The 15,338-nt window shown below is 40.5% G+C and overlaps 1 protein-coding gene across 1 annotated transcript in view; it reads right to left on the bottom strand.

The window, feature by feature from the left end:
* Nucleotides 1-5,511: 5,511 nt before the first annotated feature.
* Nucleotides 5,512-15,338, bottom strand: part of LOC137376711 (chitin synthase chs-2-like) — a 50,525-nt gene continuing 40,698 nt past the window's right edge. The window contains exons 14-19 of the mRNA XM_068045686.1: nt 13,539-13,582; nt 11,706-11,770; nt 11,423-11,533; nt 10,584-10,801; nt 10,420-10,501; nt 5,512-8,315 (exon numbers count right to left, since the gene is read on the bottom strand). Of these exons, the coding sequence (XP_067901787.1) occupies nt 8,295-8,315; nt 10,420-10,501; nt 10,584-10,801; nt 11,423-11,533; nt 11,706-11,770; nt 13,539-13,582 (541 nt within the window). The 3' untranslated portion in view covers nt 5,512-8,294. The remainder of the gene's footprint in view (nt 8,316-10,419; nt 10,502-10,583; nt 10,802-11,422; nt 11,534-11,705; nt 11,771-13,538; nt 13,583-15,338) is intronic.

Here is a 15,338-nt window from a genome sequence, read left to right on the forward strand (position 1 = left end):
TCCCCTGATATTCGTTTTCTTGAGGCTGATGGTTCGGCCAAATTCGTTGCAGGCAGCCGCAATCCTGTCGATGAGTCTCTGCAGACACTCTTCAGTGTGAGATGTTAATGCAGCATCGTCAGCAAAGAGGAGTTCCCTGATGAGGACTTTCCATACTTTGGTCTTCGCTTTTAGATGGGCAAGGTTGAACAACCTGCCACCTGATCTTGTGTGGAGGAAAATTCCTTCTTCTGAAGACTTGAACGCATGTGAGAGCAGCAGGGAGAAGAAGATCCCAAAACAGTGTAGGTGCGAGAATTTTAGAATAGTACCCTTTATTTTATATTGCTTCTCCTCCTCCTTCTTCCCACCAAAATGTATCACTTCGCTCGTCCTTGCATTAAATTTCATTTATCCATGTCTGCCAGCCTATGTTGTCTTGAAGTCTGTCACTGTCCTCCTCACAATTCACAATACTTCCAAGTTTTGTGTGATCTGCAAATTTTGAAATTGTGCCCTGTACACCCAAGTCACGATCATCAATATATATCAAGAAAAGCAGTTGTCCTGGTACTGACCCCTGGGGAACCCCAATGTATACCTTCCTCCAGTCTGTAAAATAATTGTTCACAACTGCTCTTTGTTTCCTGTCACTCAACCACATTTGTGTCCATGCTACCACTGTAGCTTTTATTCTATGGGTTTCAACTTTTCTGGCAAGTCTATCAATGTGGTGCTTTATCAAATGCCTTTTGGACGTTCATCTACACTGCATCAACATTACTCGGAGAACCAGAAAGACCACTAGAGGGTTTCATGTAGATGGCCCACAACTTGGAGGAATGCTTGGCACCAACTAATTGAAAATGGCTTGTCTGTGATTGTCCTCCACTGTCGGACTTCAGGGCACCATTGCTACATAATTTATCTTCCACAACTGTAAGTCCATTGCTGGGCCCTGGCGAGGCAAGGGTGGTCAATTGGGGCATTGGGGGGGTGGTGGTTGTGGGGAGGTGTTGGATGTTGGGGGTGGTTAGGGCATCGGGGGCAGGCCTCCGTCAGGCACAGGCTGCCTGATCATGAGGGCCCCTCTCCCAGGCCATCAGAAAGCTGCCTGCTTTTGTCAGGCTGCTTTTCTCAGGCCTGGGCCACCCGACCGGCCAAGGGTAAAATCCCCGTGGCAGTGGATGGAGGCCCTTAAGTGGCCGTCAACTGGTCATTTAAGGGCCTTGAATGGCCTGGGGTGGGTGGGTGGGTTTCGCCACCGCCCCGCGTAAAATGGCGGCAGAGGCGGGAGTGGGTCAGGAAGGGGCCCCCGAGCCTCCCACTCCATTTTATGCCCCCAGCCCCACCTCCAACCCGCTCTCTGGGGGCAGAGTAAAATTGCAGCCTATGTTCACTGTTCCCTAAATATTCCTCTACCAGCACTTGATCCACTTGAACCACCTCATTCCCCAGAACCAGATTCAGCAAGCCTCCTTCCTTGTTGGTTCAGAAACATGCAGATCAAAAACATTCTCCTGAACACACTTTAGAAACTCTTCCCACTTTATGCCCTTTATACTAATACTCGGCCAGTCTATATTAGGATAAAAGTCCCCCATTATCACTCCTTTATAGTTTTTATACCTCTGTGTAATTTCCCTGTTAATTTGATTCTCTATATCTTTCCCAATTTTTTGATGGTATATGTAATACACCTAGTAGTGTAATGGTACCTCTATTCTTTCTGAGACCCTATGGAACTTGGAATGAGCATAGGTTTTGGGATTTAGGAATCAGGAATAATGGGGCAGGTGTAAACAACCTGGAGTAGCCACATACCTCGAGGCAATATGTCCCCTGCTCTGCCTCTGGCCACAGCATCTTCAACTCGCGGCCCAATCATGACCAGCACTGCCTCCTCAAGGGCAGTGATTTCATGCTGTTGTGCTTCCCGTCCCCCAGCCAGGTCCTCCTAGCTCTGTTTTGCACTATTTTGTCCAAGAAGACAAAAAGTGGTGATTGTGAATGTGTGTATTGGCAGTTGTTTTAGTGATGTCTCACATAGTTGAAGAGCTGTGAGATGCATCTGAGGTATGAGTAGTGCCTGTGAAAGATGTAATAGTGTGAGTTGTGTGAATGTCAGTGCATAGTTAGATGGTGGATGAAGTGTGTTGAGGTTCTGATGCTGGTGGTGATGCAGTTATTGAGAAGTATACTTGTGAGATAGGATATTATCTTGACCACTCATGTTCTTTTTATTCATTCATGGGATGTGGACATTGCTGGCCAGCCTATCATTATTGCCCATCCGTAATTTCCCTTGGGAAGATGGTGGTGAGCTGTTTTCTTAAAGTGCTGCAGGTCATGTGCTGTAGGGAGGGAGTTCAAGAATTCAAGCCAAGCGACAGTGAAGAAACGATGATATTTCCAAGTCAGGATGGTGCGTGACTTGGAAGGGAACTTGCAGGTAATGGTGTTCCTCTGCACCAGCTGTCTTTGTTCTGCTAGGTGGTAGAGGTCACAATGCATCCTGTAGATGGTACACACTGCTGCCATTGTGAGCCGGTGGTGGAGGGAGTCAATGTTTAAGGTGTTGAATGGGGTGCCTGTCAAACAGGCTGCTTTGTCCTGGATGGTATCAAGCCTATTGAGTGCTGTTGCAGCTGTACTCATACCTGAAAGTGTGCAGTATTCCATCAAACTCCTGACTTGCATCTTGTAGATGGTGGACAGGCTTTGAGGAGTCAGGTGATTTACTCACGAAGGAAATTCCTCCCTCCTGTAGCCATAGTATATATGTGGCTTGTCCAGTTTAGTTTCGGGTCAATGGTGATCCCTAGGATGCTAGTGGGATTCAGCAATGGTAATGCCATTGAATGTCAAGGGGAGATGGTTAGATCCTCTATTCACAGAATCACAGTACTGTTACAGCACAGAAAGAGGCCATTTGGCCTATCATGTCTGCACTGGCTCTCCTAATGAGCAATTCACCTAATGCCATTTCCCCACCTTCTCCCCATAACCCTGCGCATTCTTCCTTTTCAGACAACAGTCTAATTCCCTTTTGAATGCCTCGATTGAAACTGCCTCCACCACACTCTCAGGCAGTGCATTCCAAACCTTAACCACTTGCTGCATGAAAAAGTTATTGCTTATGTCACTTTTGCTTCTTCTGCCAATTACTTTAAATCTGTGCCCTCTTGTTCTCAATCCTTTTACGAGTGGGAACAGTTTCTCCCTATCCACTCTGTCCAGACCCCTCTTGATGTTGAATACCTCTATCAAATCTCCTCTCAGCCTTCTCTTCTCCAAGGAAAATAGTCCCAACTTTTCCATCAATCTTCATAAATGAAGTTCCTCATCCCTGGAACCATTCTCGTGAATCTTTTCTGCACTCTCTCCAATGCCCTCACATCTTTCCTGAAGTGCAGCGCCCAGAACTTGAAGCAATACTCCAACTGAGGAGATTGTCATTCCCTAGTACTTGTGTGGTGCGCTTGTTATTTGCCACTTATCAACCAAGCCTGAATGTTGTCCAGGTCAACATATACCATCCCAGCAAATTGCTCTTAATTAGCACTCGACTATTGAACAGTAGATGTCCATTTTAATGCCTGTAGGCACATTTAAATCATGGAAATCATTAATTAGTCCCAAAATTGCGAGCTAAATCTATACATTCAAACGAACATTTCTTATTAGTACAGCACTGTTTTAGCATCTGTTTTCACCATTCACTGAAATAACCTCCACCCAACATTTGAGTCACATTCCAGGTCAGCTCGCATGCATTGTGAGCCTGCTGATTGAACAGCTTTTATTTGACAGCAGGCTCACTAAGATCCGTGTCCTCATATAACTCAGCAATCCTCCTCACAGTATAGATCACCCCTGATCAATTTCCAACAATTAAGTATTTTTCTTCACCATTGCTTTACCTTCAACATCACTATGTACCTCTCCCTTAGAGCCAGCCAATCCCATTGAAATGGTGGTTTACCTAAAATACCTGTGGTAATTGATGACACCCATGTGGCCACTCAACCCCCCAGTCTATAATTCAGGTTAATGCCTACCTCCAAGGTAGCATTCATGATGATTTAATTTTCATCTATTTTCTTTGACAGGCTTACTAGGAGGTGGAAGAAGGCTGGAAGGAATTTCAAGCATACCTTTTCAGTCCTGTCATGTCCTGTGCAGCTACAGACTGAATTAATGCTCAGATTCTGAAAGGCACAGTAACATTGAGCACACATCAGGTATTTTGAAGCAGAGCTCTCAGAAGTTTCTTTTCAAAAATTCCAAATTCCCAAATTCGCTTGTATGTAACTGCCGGGAAGAACTGATATGCATTTGTGCAATCTAAGTATCTTTAAGCTTTCCTCATAACTCAGATCTCTATGTCTAGGAATTTGCCTTCTGGCCCTTCTCTATACATCGACAGTTCTCCAATCCCTTGTGTCTTGGTGACCAAACGTATTCAAGGTGTGTTCTGACCAAAGAACTAGACAATCTGATTGTGACTTCCTCAGGCTTGTATTGTACTGTTTTACCTATCTGCTTAAATCTTTTATTGGTTTTATTGATTCTGCACTGCATTTGGTCAGACATATTAAGTGTCAAGTCTATTAATGATGTATTGACCACTCTGACAAAGTTCCGACAAAGGGTCATTGATCTAAAACATTAACTCTTTTTCTCTCTCCACAGACGCTGCCAGACCTGCTGAGTATTTTCAGCATTTTCTGTCTTTATTTCAGATTTCCAAAATCCACACTATTTTGCTCTTGTATTGATAACTATCTGAAGAAAAACTTGCTAATTTTGAACCTGTGACTCATTATGATGCTCCATCCTTAGCTATTACACTGTTCAGGGAGTACATAAGAACATACAAACAAAATCTTTGACAGGAAAACACCAGCTGTTCCATCCAGCCTGTCCCATACAGTTGTGATGCCTTACACATCTGTCAAGAGACTGCCCACCCCATAAGTGCCACAAGGTCTCCTGGGGGAGGTGAAAGACCAGTTCAAAAACTATTGGTCAATTCGGGAGAAAATAAATCTGGAAAAATCCCCTCTAATCCCTCTAAGTGCTCAAAACTAGTCCCGGAGATCACATTGACTGTAATTTATCTTATTTGGAACCTAGCTGTCATATGATGTGATCTCCACCACAGCCAGGAGTCAATCCAGGTCTCCCCTTAATACATTAAACCACTGCTCAGACTTACACTTATTTCTACCACTCTGCTGATCAGTTCACTGTGGAGGCATTATAACACACATTTTTCTTCTGGTGCTGAAATCAGCAATATCAGGGCTAAAGCAGCAGGAGTTAATTCTCTCAAAAACCCACAGTTAACCCTTTAATAACACACTGCTGGACCATACTTTGTATATGCTAATGACAATATTGAGAATTGTAAAGGTGCATTCCTTATTTAAACTGGTCTCCTATATCGGTCCAATAATAAATAATCAAATGGAAATACTAAATTTAACAAGACTAGTTTATTAAGTAAGCAAAGGTTTCACACACCAATGATTAGGGATCTTGAAAATGAGGTTAAACATTCACCCTGTCATATGCAACATGTAATTTCATAAATACAGTTATTAGTGCAGGCATCATAAACAATCCACTATAATAGCAGTCATTTTCACATTAGTATCAATATGTATGGAACAAAAATTAAAGCACAATTGAAGAATTATAATAAGCAGGTCACAAGTTGTTAAGGAGTATTGTTCAGACCAAGTTCACACTGAGTTGAAAATTATATACAAATCTAGACAATTTGAAAATGTGTACTGTATATCAGTTAGCTGTACAGTCGATAAATCAATCTTAAAAGCAAAAACCCACAAGAGTATATATAAAATTAAATCTGTTTCTAAAATGCACTGCTTGTTGCCAGTTAAAAGTGCATGAGCAATAGTCTGTGAGTGGAACATTGCGAAGGGAATTAAGTATAAAAGTAGGGAGATTATGCTTCAGTTATACAGGGCATTGGTGAGAACACATCTGGAGTACTGTGTACAGTATTGGTCTCCTTATTTAAGAAAGGATGTAGATGTATTAGAAGCAGTTCAGAGAAGGTTTACTAGACTAATACCTGGAATGGGCAGGTTGTCTTATGAGGAAAGGGTGGACAGTCCAGGCTTGTACCCGTTGGAGTTTAGAACAGTAATTGGCAACTTGATTGAAACATATAAGATACTGAGGGGTCTTGACAGGGTGGATGTTTCCCCTTGTGAGAGAATCTAGAACTAGGGGTCACTACTTGAGAGAGATGAGGAAAAACCTTTTCTTTCAGAGTGTCGTGAGTCTTTGAAACGCTCTTCCTCAAAAGGCAGTGGAAGCAGAGTCTTTGAATATTTTTAAGGTAGAGGTAGATAGATTCTTGATAAGCAAGGGGGTGAAAGGTTATTGGGGTAGGCGGGAATGTAGAGTTAAGGTTACAATCAGATCAGCCATCATCTTGTTGAATGGTGGAGCAGGTTTGAGGGGCCGAGTGGCCTACTCTTGGTCCTAATTCGTATATTTGCATGTTAATAAGGAACATCTTATGATCATGGCAGGATTTTGTGTTTTTGTTTAGAGGAGGAAATCTATAAACTGGAGAGAACAAGAAGTGTTTGGTGCTTTAAAATTCTGCACAGAGACCGAAAATGGAAGAATTTGATATATTGGAATCGGAAATGTGTGTTCATCAAGAATGCTGGTCTGCCGAGCCAACTGCATCTTATAATGTGAAAAGTGCACAGAAAAATCATCCCAAACAATTGTAGTTAAAATGTAAATAAGTAACAGGTCACATTTGATAGATGATGCATTTAATAACTAACTTCATTGTGTCATAAATTAACATTTTTATTTGCATTAAATCTTTTGCATCCACAAGATTATTGTAAACAGAGACTGGAACAACTGATCATTTTGTGCAAAGGTATGGAGATACATGAATTCATGATCAGTTGTAAAGTATCATAATTGCACATTAATGATTCCTTATGTTTGGCAAGATACACATAGTGTATGTGTCTGTGTGCCCATGTATTTGAATAAAAAATTATCTTTATCTTCTTTCGCACATATACATTTTAGCTGTATCAGTTGATAGTTATTGCACAAACAGAGAAGTATCATAATCCCTTTATATATCCACTGATAATGATTAGCTCTTGGCTATAGGCAAATTCTGTTCACTTTTAAGATTTGGATAAAGCTGATTGGCATAACAGAAAAATATGTTCTAATGCAAGGGTCGATTCCTGCCCCCACCACACATATCCAGCATGGAATCAGTAGGCCGGGTGTTAACAAAGAGAAACAGCACAGAAGGAATGAAGACTTACTGCTGCAACTCTGCATGCCTCCTTGAAAAAGGGTTTCCTTGGTAGCCAATATACGTATCAAAATTGTCAATGTTTTATAAATAATGTAGTTACAGTTTTGCAATACATACCACGTGGAGAGAATTTTCCCCCCAGTTCTCCAATTTAGTGAGTGTCATAAGTAGAATATGAGGCTGATCAAAACCTATTCATCCCCGAGTTATTTGGTCTGCCTAACTTGTGGAGATGATTATCTTATTAAAATTATTCTCTACATATTAAGATAAGCTTAGATGTAGGGACCATTAATCAGATCTGACAATATAGGTCCAATATTTCAGAAAGGTTTATTCACTTGAAATATATGTTAATACTAATTTTATAGCCCAATAATTGGGTGGCTTCTGAAACGAGGTGTAAGCACACATTGCTCGTGCCAAATGAGACTGGTGGCAGAACAACACACAATTGGTCCATTGGCCTAATTTACTTAGGTCGTCATCCAAGCCAGCCAATCGTCGGGCTTCCCCGAACCAGTGAGTTGTGGGCACCAGCCACAGTCTCAGAGACAGTTCGATTATCCCAGGAAAAATGAGGGACGGCTGGCTTAAATGCCAACCTAAGTGCTAAGCAGACTCCAGGATGAGGGGAGAGACACAGTGAGTGGGGCAGGAATGGAATGTGCTTGCAACACTACCAGCCATATTGGCACTTAGATGCCCATTTACATCTGTGAAATGGGTGCAGTGCCAATGAATTTCGAGGCCTATTTGCATTAGGAGACTGTTGGGCTAATGTTGATATATTGAAAAATAACTATCTCATTCAATACATTTCTGATTTGCAATATGAGCAACACATCTTTGCTGTAATATCCCTGAGTAGTTGTCAGTTGTGTTTCAAACAGATAATAATAGCATTAATTTGAAGCTAGCGAGATACAATTTGATTCTTCTAGAGCTATGGTGATTTTCCTTCTGCACAATGTCAAACTTCATGATCTTTATACTAAAAAAGAAAATTAAATAATATTCAATTTCCATTCTGGATTTTGTGCCTGAAAACCAAAATTGCTTTCACTTACATTAGAAACAAAAGTCAAATTACACTGAGGCAAAATTTGCTGTAGGAGTGAATCTAACTGTAACTGCTTTGGTTAAACTTGCAAATGCCCATTTAATTTTTACGATATCTTGTGCTGCAAGTTGCTGGAAGTGTGAGACTATAATTTTCAGCGAGGGAAACTGAGCATCTGGGACCCGAGTGAACAGGACAAACAACTGCATATCTGCTTAACCAATCAGATTGAAGGATTGTGAGAGTAGTGCAAGGACAGAGAAGAAAGTGTAATTTAGTGTGGCTGAATTCAATCCGGGTACAGAAAGAGAAATATGGGGTGGGGGGGGGGGGGGGTGGGGGTGGTGGGTGGTGTTGGAATAGAACGATGGGATTAAGAGAGAGAAAAAAAAGCAACAGAAAAGTTAAAATAAATTTCAAATTCTCATTTTTAATTTGTCCAACAACAATGAAAACCTGAAGGAATGAATCTCCATCTTTGTAATAGTTAATTTTCAGTGCCAGAAAGGTTGATAATAAGTAACAACTAGAATATAATTAAAGAATCTTTGACAGCTAAATAAATTTGCATGGACTGAAAATGGCTGTAAAACAGGCTCCTTGCATCACTTCAGACCAGCTCTAACTCTCATTGTTTCTGTGGTGCAAATACAGGAACTTCATATCTCTCAATGTATTTTAGTGGTGAGGCAGAGAGAGGCAGGCAAAAAGGCACATCTCAGACAGCAACTTTTGATTTCCGCGTTTAACCGCACAACTGCCCTCACTTGAAGTTGTTGTGGCATTTTCATATAAATAACAGTGAGTGCCATTCACCTCACCATTAATTTGGCAAAAATTATGGAATAATAACTCTTCCTAGGTCAGTGAACTTGCAGAATAGAATCTCCTGTGACATGTAGTGACTAATCATTTACTCATAGCCACTGCTTCATCCTCAGTCCTATAATGCTTTAAATATTAAAGCCTTTTTCAATTCTTTAGGTATAATGGGAGATTTTCCTTTGTCCTGCACCTGGGTTTTCCATCTATTAAAAGTAGTGATCAAGGAATCAGACCAAAAATGTTGTAAATAAAATGTATGTCATGGCCAGCCACAGCATGTGTTAACCAAATCTGCTGTCCTTCCCATAAATATTTATTAATGAATACATATTCTATGTGCTATTCATGGTAAATTTGAGAATATAAAACATTATAACAGCTTAGATTTTGCTGCAACAGGGCATCTCGGGGCTACTCTGTTCGTTAGGCATTTTCCCTCATCCTTTAGTTTGATAAATTCATGCGCAGTAAGTTGCTGAAAGTGTGAGCTGAGAATAGAGCATCTGGGACCTTGGTGAAGGATGGGACCAATAGTCTATCTCCTTAATCCACTTTTAAGATTGAGAAACAAACAGGCACGATGGAAATATGGTGAATTAAAGTCAAATCAGATACAGAAAGAAATAAAAAAGTTAAAGAAAGATTGGATTAAGAGGGAAAACATATGGAAAATGAAAGAAAAAAATAAATTTAAAATTTTATTATAAATCTCTAAGAACAATTTACCACTCGTAGAAATTAAACTCTAGTTTCAATTGTGCAAATGTAGCAATTTCTTGAAAAGCATGGGAATGTTGAAGGCAAGTTGCTGTATTGTTAAGGCTGATGGTAGGCTATTTCTTCCTTGCCACAAGTTGATGGACAATTTTCACATTAATAAATGCACACACAGTAAACTTGCCACAATTTTGGCTGCTATTTCTGGGCAAACATTTGGATGTCATGGCGTGTGATGAATGATGTACCTAATGATTCCTCTAGAAACTTTCTTTGCTTTCAGTATGTGCATACCCTGCATCTTCAATTCTGATTTGCTGCTGTCTTACTTTGAACCAAGAAATAATATACAGTGGCTAAAGTGTAACATGAGGGCAGCGTGACAGGAAGTGGAAATAATACAGGAGGTTGGCACTAGATGCAAAACTTTTAATATATTATAGATAATTTCATGCCTTTCAATAACATGCATTGTGAAATTTGTCAGACTTACCATTTGGTGATACTTTCCAACACTCTGTTGAGGTTTTATTTCAGTTCCTTTGTACGCTATAAAATGGATGAGTGTGTTAATCCTGAAAAAAGTAAATAAAATTGTTACCACTTTTATAACATTGTATTAATCATTTTTAAAATAAAATATTGTTTTATTAATACCTGTGGTACAACATGGTGAGGAACTGAATTCCCAACAGCCCAGCGAACGATATCAGGAACATAAAACCGAGCGGTTCGATGCTTAGACTTTCATCTTTTGAAAAAGTACCATTTGGGAGGATTTTAGGGATCTTTATGTGTATCTCAGGACCAATTGCTTGTAGGAAAAATGTTGAAACAATCCACAGAGTATTAATAATGAAGAACAAAAAAGTGGCCTGAAAAGAATGGAAGGGTTTATTCATAATATGTCTTTATAAGGTGCAAAACACCAATGTTCCCGTTCAGTTCAACATGAGTGAATACACATTTCCTGGCATATAGTTTTTTGGAGCTCTCTCCATGCAAGAACAAAAGTTAACATAATTAATCAGTGCAGGTGCTCAATGGGTGCTCCAGATTTACTTTAATCACTGAGAAAACAGGAACTGTATGCATTGATTGTGCTAATCTGCACCAACACTGATTCTCCAATTCAAAGTCTTATTGAGCAAGGTTTCATCCTGGGAATGAAACCTCACAAAATTTATCCTTTAGTCCATGAGCTTGATGGCACACGCATTTTGCTTTCTTTCAATAAGAAGTCATTTTGCACAATGCTCAAGCATTGACAAGACTGTGTGGAAATAATGGCTGTTCTGTTATATTCAGAGAGCGAAACTGACTATGAGAAAAGTTGGCAATCCATTTCTAATGTTAGACCCTGAAACCTGACAACTTTCTCTGTGCCTTCTATACCCCCTTTGTTTCCTCCTTCCACATAAATATAAATCAACACAGTTCCCCTTTTGGGATTGAACAAGGGATCAGATTCAGAACAGATGGTAAGCAGTGTTTACCTTGTTTCTGAGACATTTCAGTTGCTTCGCTGTCTCTACCTGTCTCTCTTTATCTTCTTCAATTGGTTTAAGATACAAGTTGATGAGGTCATTCCAGAATGGTTCTTCTGCCTGCAGATAAAAAATATAAAATATTGAGGTCAATAAAAATGTTTTATTCTAATCGTCTATCTGAATGGCATATTTTGCTGTGTACTACAGTGAATAACTACATACAACAGAGTTCTTACTACTTAGTGAAATGAATGCACAATTAAGAAAAATGTCAGAGGCAACAACTTACTTCATCAAGTGTTTCTTCAACAAGCAATATATGGAATGACTGCTCTTGCAAGTTGCTTATCCAATCTACATCATGAAAGTGCAAGAAAGAGATCATTCTTAGCAGCAATGCATTCTAGTTAGTTAAGCAACAAAATATCTTTCATTTTGACCTTGATTCTGCTGAAGACTCAAAACTCTATTTGAATATATAGTAGAAATCAAGCTTATCAGTCTCTGTGGTAGTGTATTTCCAGCAGTTCAAAAAATACATGGACACAACTTTCATTTCTATCTTTCATAATCTCAGGACATTCTGAAGTGCTGCACAATTGACAAAATTCTTTTTTTGAATGATTGTAATGGAGGGAGAAACAGCTGCCAGTGTACGCACAGCAAAGACTCACAAACAGCAATGAGATAAATAATCAGGTAATCTGTTTTTAGTGAAGGTGATCAAAGGACAGGACATTGGAGAGAACCCCCCAGTTCTTCTTAAAATAGTGTCATGGGATCTTTTATATCAACCTGAGAGGGCAGATGGAGCCAAAGTTTAACATCTCATCCGAATGATGCCACCTCAGACAATACAGCACTCCCTCACTACTGCATTGGAGTGTCAGCCGAGATTGTGTGCTCGAGTGTTTAGATTGGGGTTTGAAACCACAACTTTTTGACTCAGTGCTGCCACTGAGCCATGGGTAACATCCAGATTTTAAAGCTACTCCAGGTAATAAGTCCCTTTTGCACCCACACCCTCCACCATCACTATTGCACATTACAAACCCCAATATAACCCAATCAGTAAACGGATAAAGCAACAAGTTGTGTAGACTTTTCAGTCTGCACTCTTTGCAAGTTCATTTGCCCTTTTATGTCTTTACATTGTGTCACTTCTGATCTTCTTTTATTATCTAACTGCTGTCTTTAAAAAAAAGTTTGCATTTCAATTAACCTACCCACCACCCCCACACAATCTGTTGGTTCTATCCCCTCTCCTTTTATTCTCTTCATTTTTTCCAACCTTACTGAAATGTCCATCTACCTTCCTGTCTTCAGTTCTGATCAAGGATACACATGAAACATCAATAATCTTTCTTTTCTGTTGAAAGATGATGAATGATCTAAAGTGTATTTCCAGTATTTCTGTTGTTTATGCTAAAATGTACAGATGGTGCCTCTTGTTCCGAATTACTGGAACTATCCTCCTTCCTTCTAGAAAACAAGGGAGTCCAGAACAAGGGGCATAACTTTAAAATTAGAGCGAGGCCATTCGGGGAGAAGTCAGGAAGCACATCTTCAAACGAAAGGTAGTGGAAATCTGGAACTCTTCCCCCAAAAAGCTGTTGAGGCTAGATCAATTGAAAATGACACAACTGAGATTGATAGATTATTGTTAGATAAGGGGATGAAGAGATATGAAACCAAGGCTGATAAATGGAGTTAGGATACAGATCAGTCATTATCTAATAGCATGGCTGAGTGAGCATGAGGGCCTGAAGGGCATAATTGCTGTTATGTGCCGAACAGGGGTTATGTTAACATTGGTTAAACATAGTATTGAACTCAGCAAGGACATGGTCAGATAGCCTGCTGACGCTGAATGTCTTGGCTGACAGATCAAAAGGGCACTTGGACAAGGTAATGGAAGGTCTGTGCCACAGGTGCAACTGTAAACAACATGAATCAGTGTTTCCAGGAAAGGAGGAGGGAAAACCTGAAGAAAACAATTCTGGCCTAAAAATATGCTGCAATAGTAACGTCAGCTATGCTTGTGTTGGACATTTACTTATTTATTTATGGACAGCCTGTTAATTAGCAACAAGTCCAATTTCCTAAACTTATTAATACTCACTATCTTCGACTCTGGGTTCTATTTCTTCATCATCGTCAATTACACTGAAAACAAAAAGTCAAAAAAATCTGATTTTTTTTTTAAATTGAAGTAGATTGAATATAGGACATCAAGAAATATAATAAGGATCTATAAAATATACACAGAGAAAAAACCTCAAATGAACTACATCAATTTTTAAAATTCAATGCAATGACCTAATAAAAACAAATCAAAGGAAGAAAGTCCCTCAGGGGACAAAATATGCCAAAGATATACCCAGAATTCTCAGCAGCAGAAAACAGAATGGAAAATTAGGGATAATGGGGGGAGACCATGGGGGCAGTTCTAACTCTGCACAAGTTGACGGGTTTTGAATGAGTTAAAAATCAGGCGCCATATTTCTGAGTGCGGTGAGAAGACTGCTGTTAGTGATGGGAAGGAGTAGAAAGCTTTAGATGTATACAGATACTTTCAAGTATACTTGAATAAAATATTAATTGGTACAATGTGAAGAAGAATTTACTCATGCAAACCCTGCATCACTTTGATAGTGTGCTTGGATGCCTGTCATCTCACTTAATGAGAAAACATATGGCTAATCTTTCTCATGCTTTAAAATGGAAGAATAAAAGTCAGAATCTCCCTTTGAAAACAGAATTTTCTCTCCCATTCACAAACCCAACCAAAAATATATCTGAAGGAGTATAATCCCATGAACAATCAGGATCCCAACCTCAATTGATGAAACCAATCAAAAGGAATCCCATTGACTTAAGGAGGGTAAATTTTGTCTCTGGAAGGACCAAAACTCCAGCGCCAATTAGCAATCTCCAGAGCCAGGGCAACACCTAACATATCAAGCCCATGCAAAGCTTGGTCTCCAAGCAGCCAACCAGCCATTCACACCATACGCAGCAACACCACCCACCCACCCCGCCCAATCGCCCACCCCATACCAAGTAAAGAGAATCACAGGTCAAAGAGAACATGAGAAACTTTATAAAGAGGCCTGTGATAAAGACTGATCTCTCCCAAGGAGCAGGAAGATCCGAGATTCTGTGCTGGATCTTGTTCTCTCCCAGGTGTCGGGTTCCGTGGCAGGGGGGGCCTGATGATGGCTCCAGATGAGGCATGCCACAGAGCTCAATGACATGAGGGCCTGGCCCGATTATCCCGGCGGCGAGGCTCCGTGGCAGCTCCCCCCATTGCTGGGCGAGGGAACCGCAATTAAAATATTCAAATCAATAAAATGAATGAATTAACATACACTTATCTCCCATCTTGAGGGCCTGTCGCAATCTTCGGCGCAGCTCTGCCGGCACTCCCGCGCCTTCAGATCCCTGTCTGGGGAAAGGCAGTGCCATATTGATGGGGGGGGTGGGGGAGGGCAGTTGGTAAGTTTTTAAGTGCGGCGAGGATGGGGGAACGAGGTCAAATAAATGTAATGAGTGTAGGAGAAGGTGGGAAGGATTGAACTGTAAACTTCATGCAGTTTGAGGGGTAAAGGTCAGATGTTAAAGGTAAGTGTTTTGGGAGGAAAGTGCAAATAGTTAATGTAATTGTTATAGGGGAAGGAAGAAGCATTAGAAATGTATTTATTTAATATTGGGTGGAGGTCTGTCTTTAAAAATTTAAATTGGGCAACTCGGCTGGCTGCCCTTTATAAATGGTGCCAGCGCCTGTACACAGGCAACTAACGCCATTGCCAGGGACGGACAGCCCGCCCCCTCCACGAGATTGGGTGAGTGGGCCACCCCAGATAGTTAAATGAGCCACCATGCGATACAGTGGCGCAGCGGTTAGCACCGCAGCCTCACA

The sequence above is a fragment of the Heterodontus francisci genome, chromosome 13, assembly GCF_036365525.1.
Source record: "Heterodontus francisci isolate sHetFra1 chromosome 13, sHetFra1.hap1, whole genome shotgun sequence".
NCBI classification, from domain to species: domain Eukaryota; kingdom Metazoa; phylum Chordata; class Chondrichthyes; order Heterodontiformes; family Heterodontidae; genus Heterodontus; species Heterodontus francisci.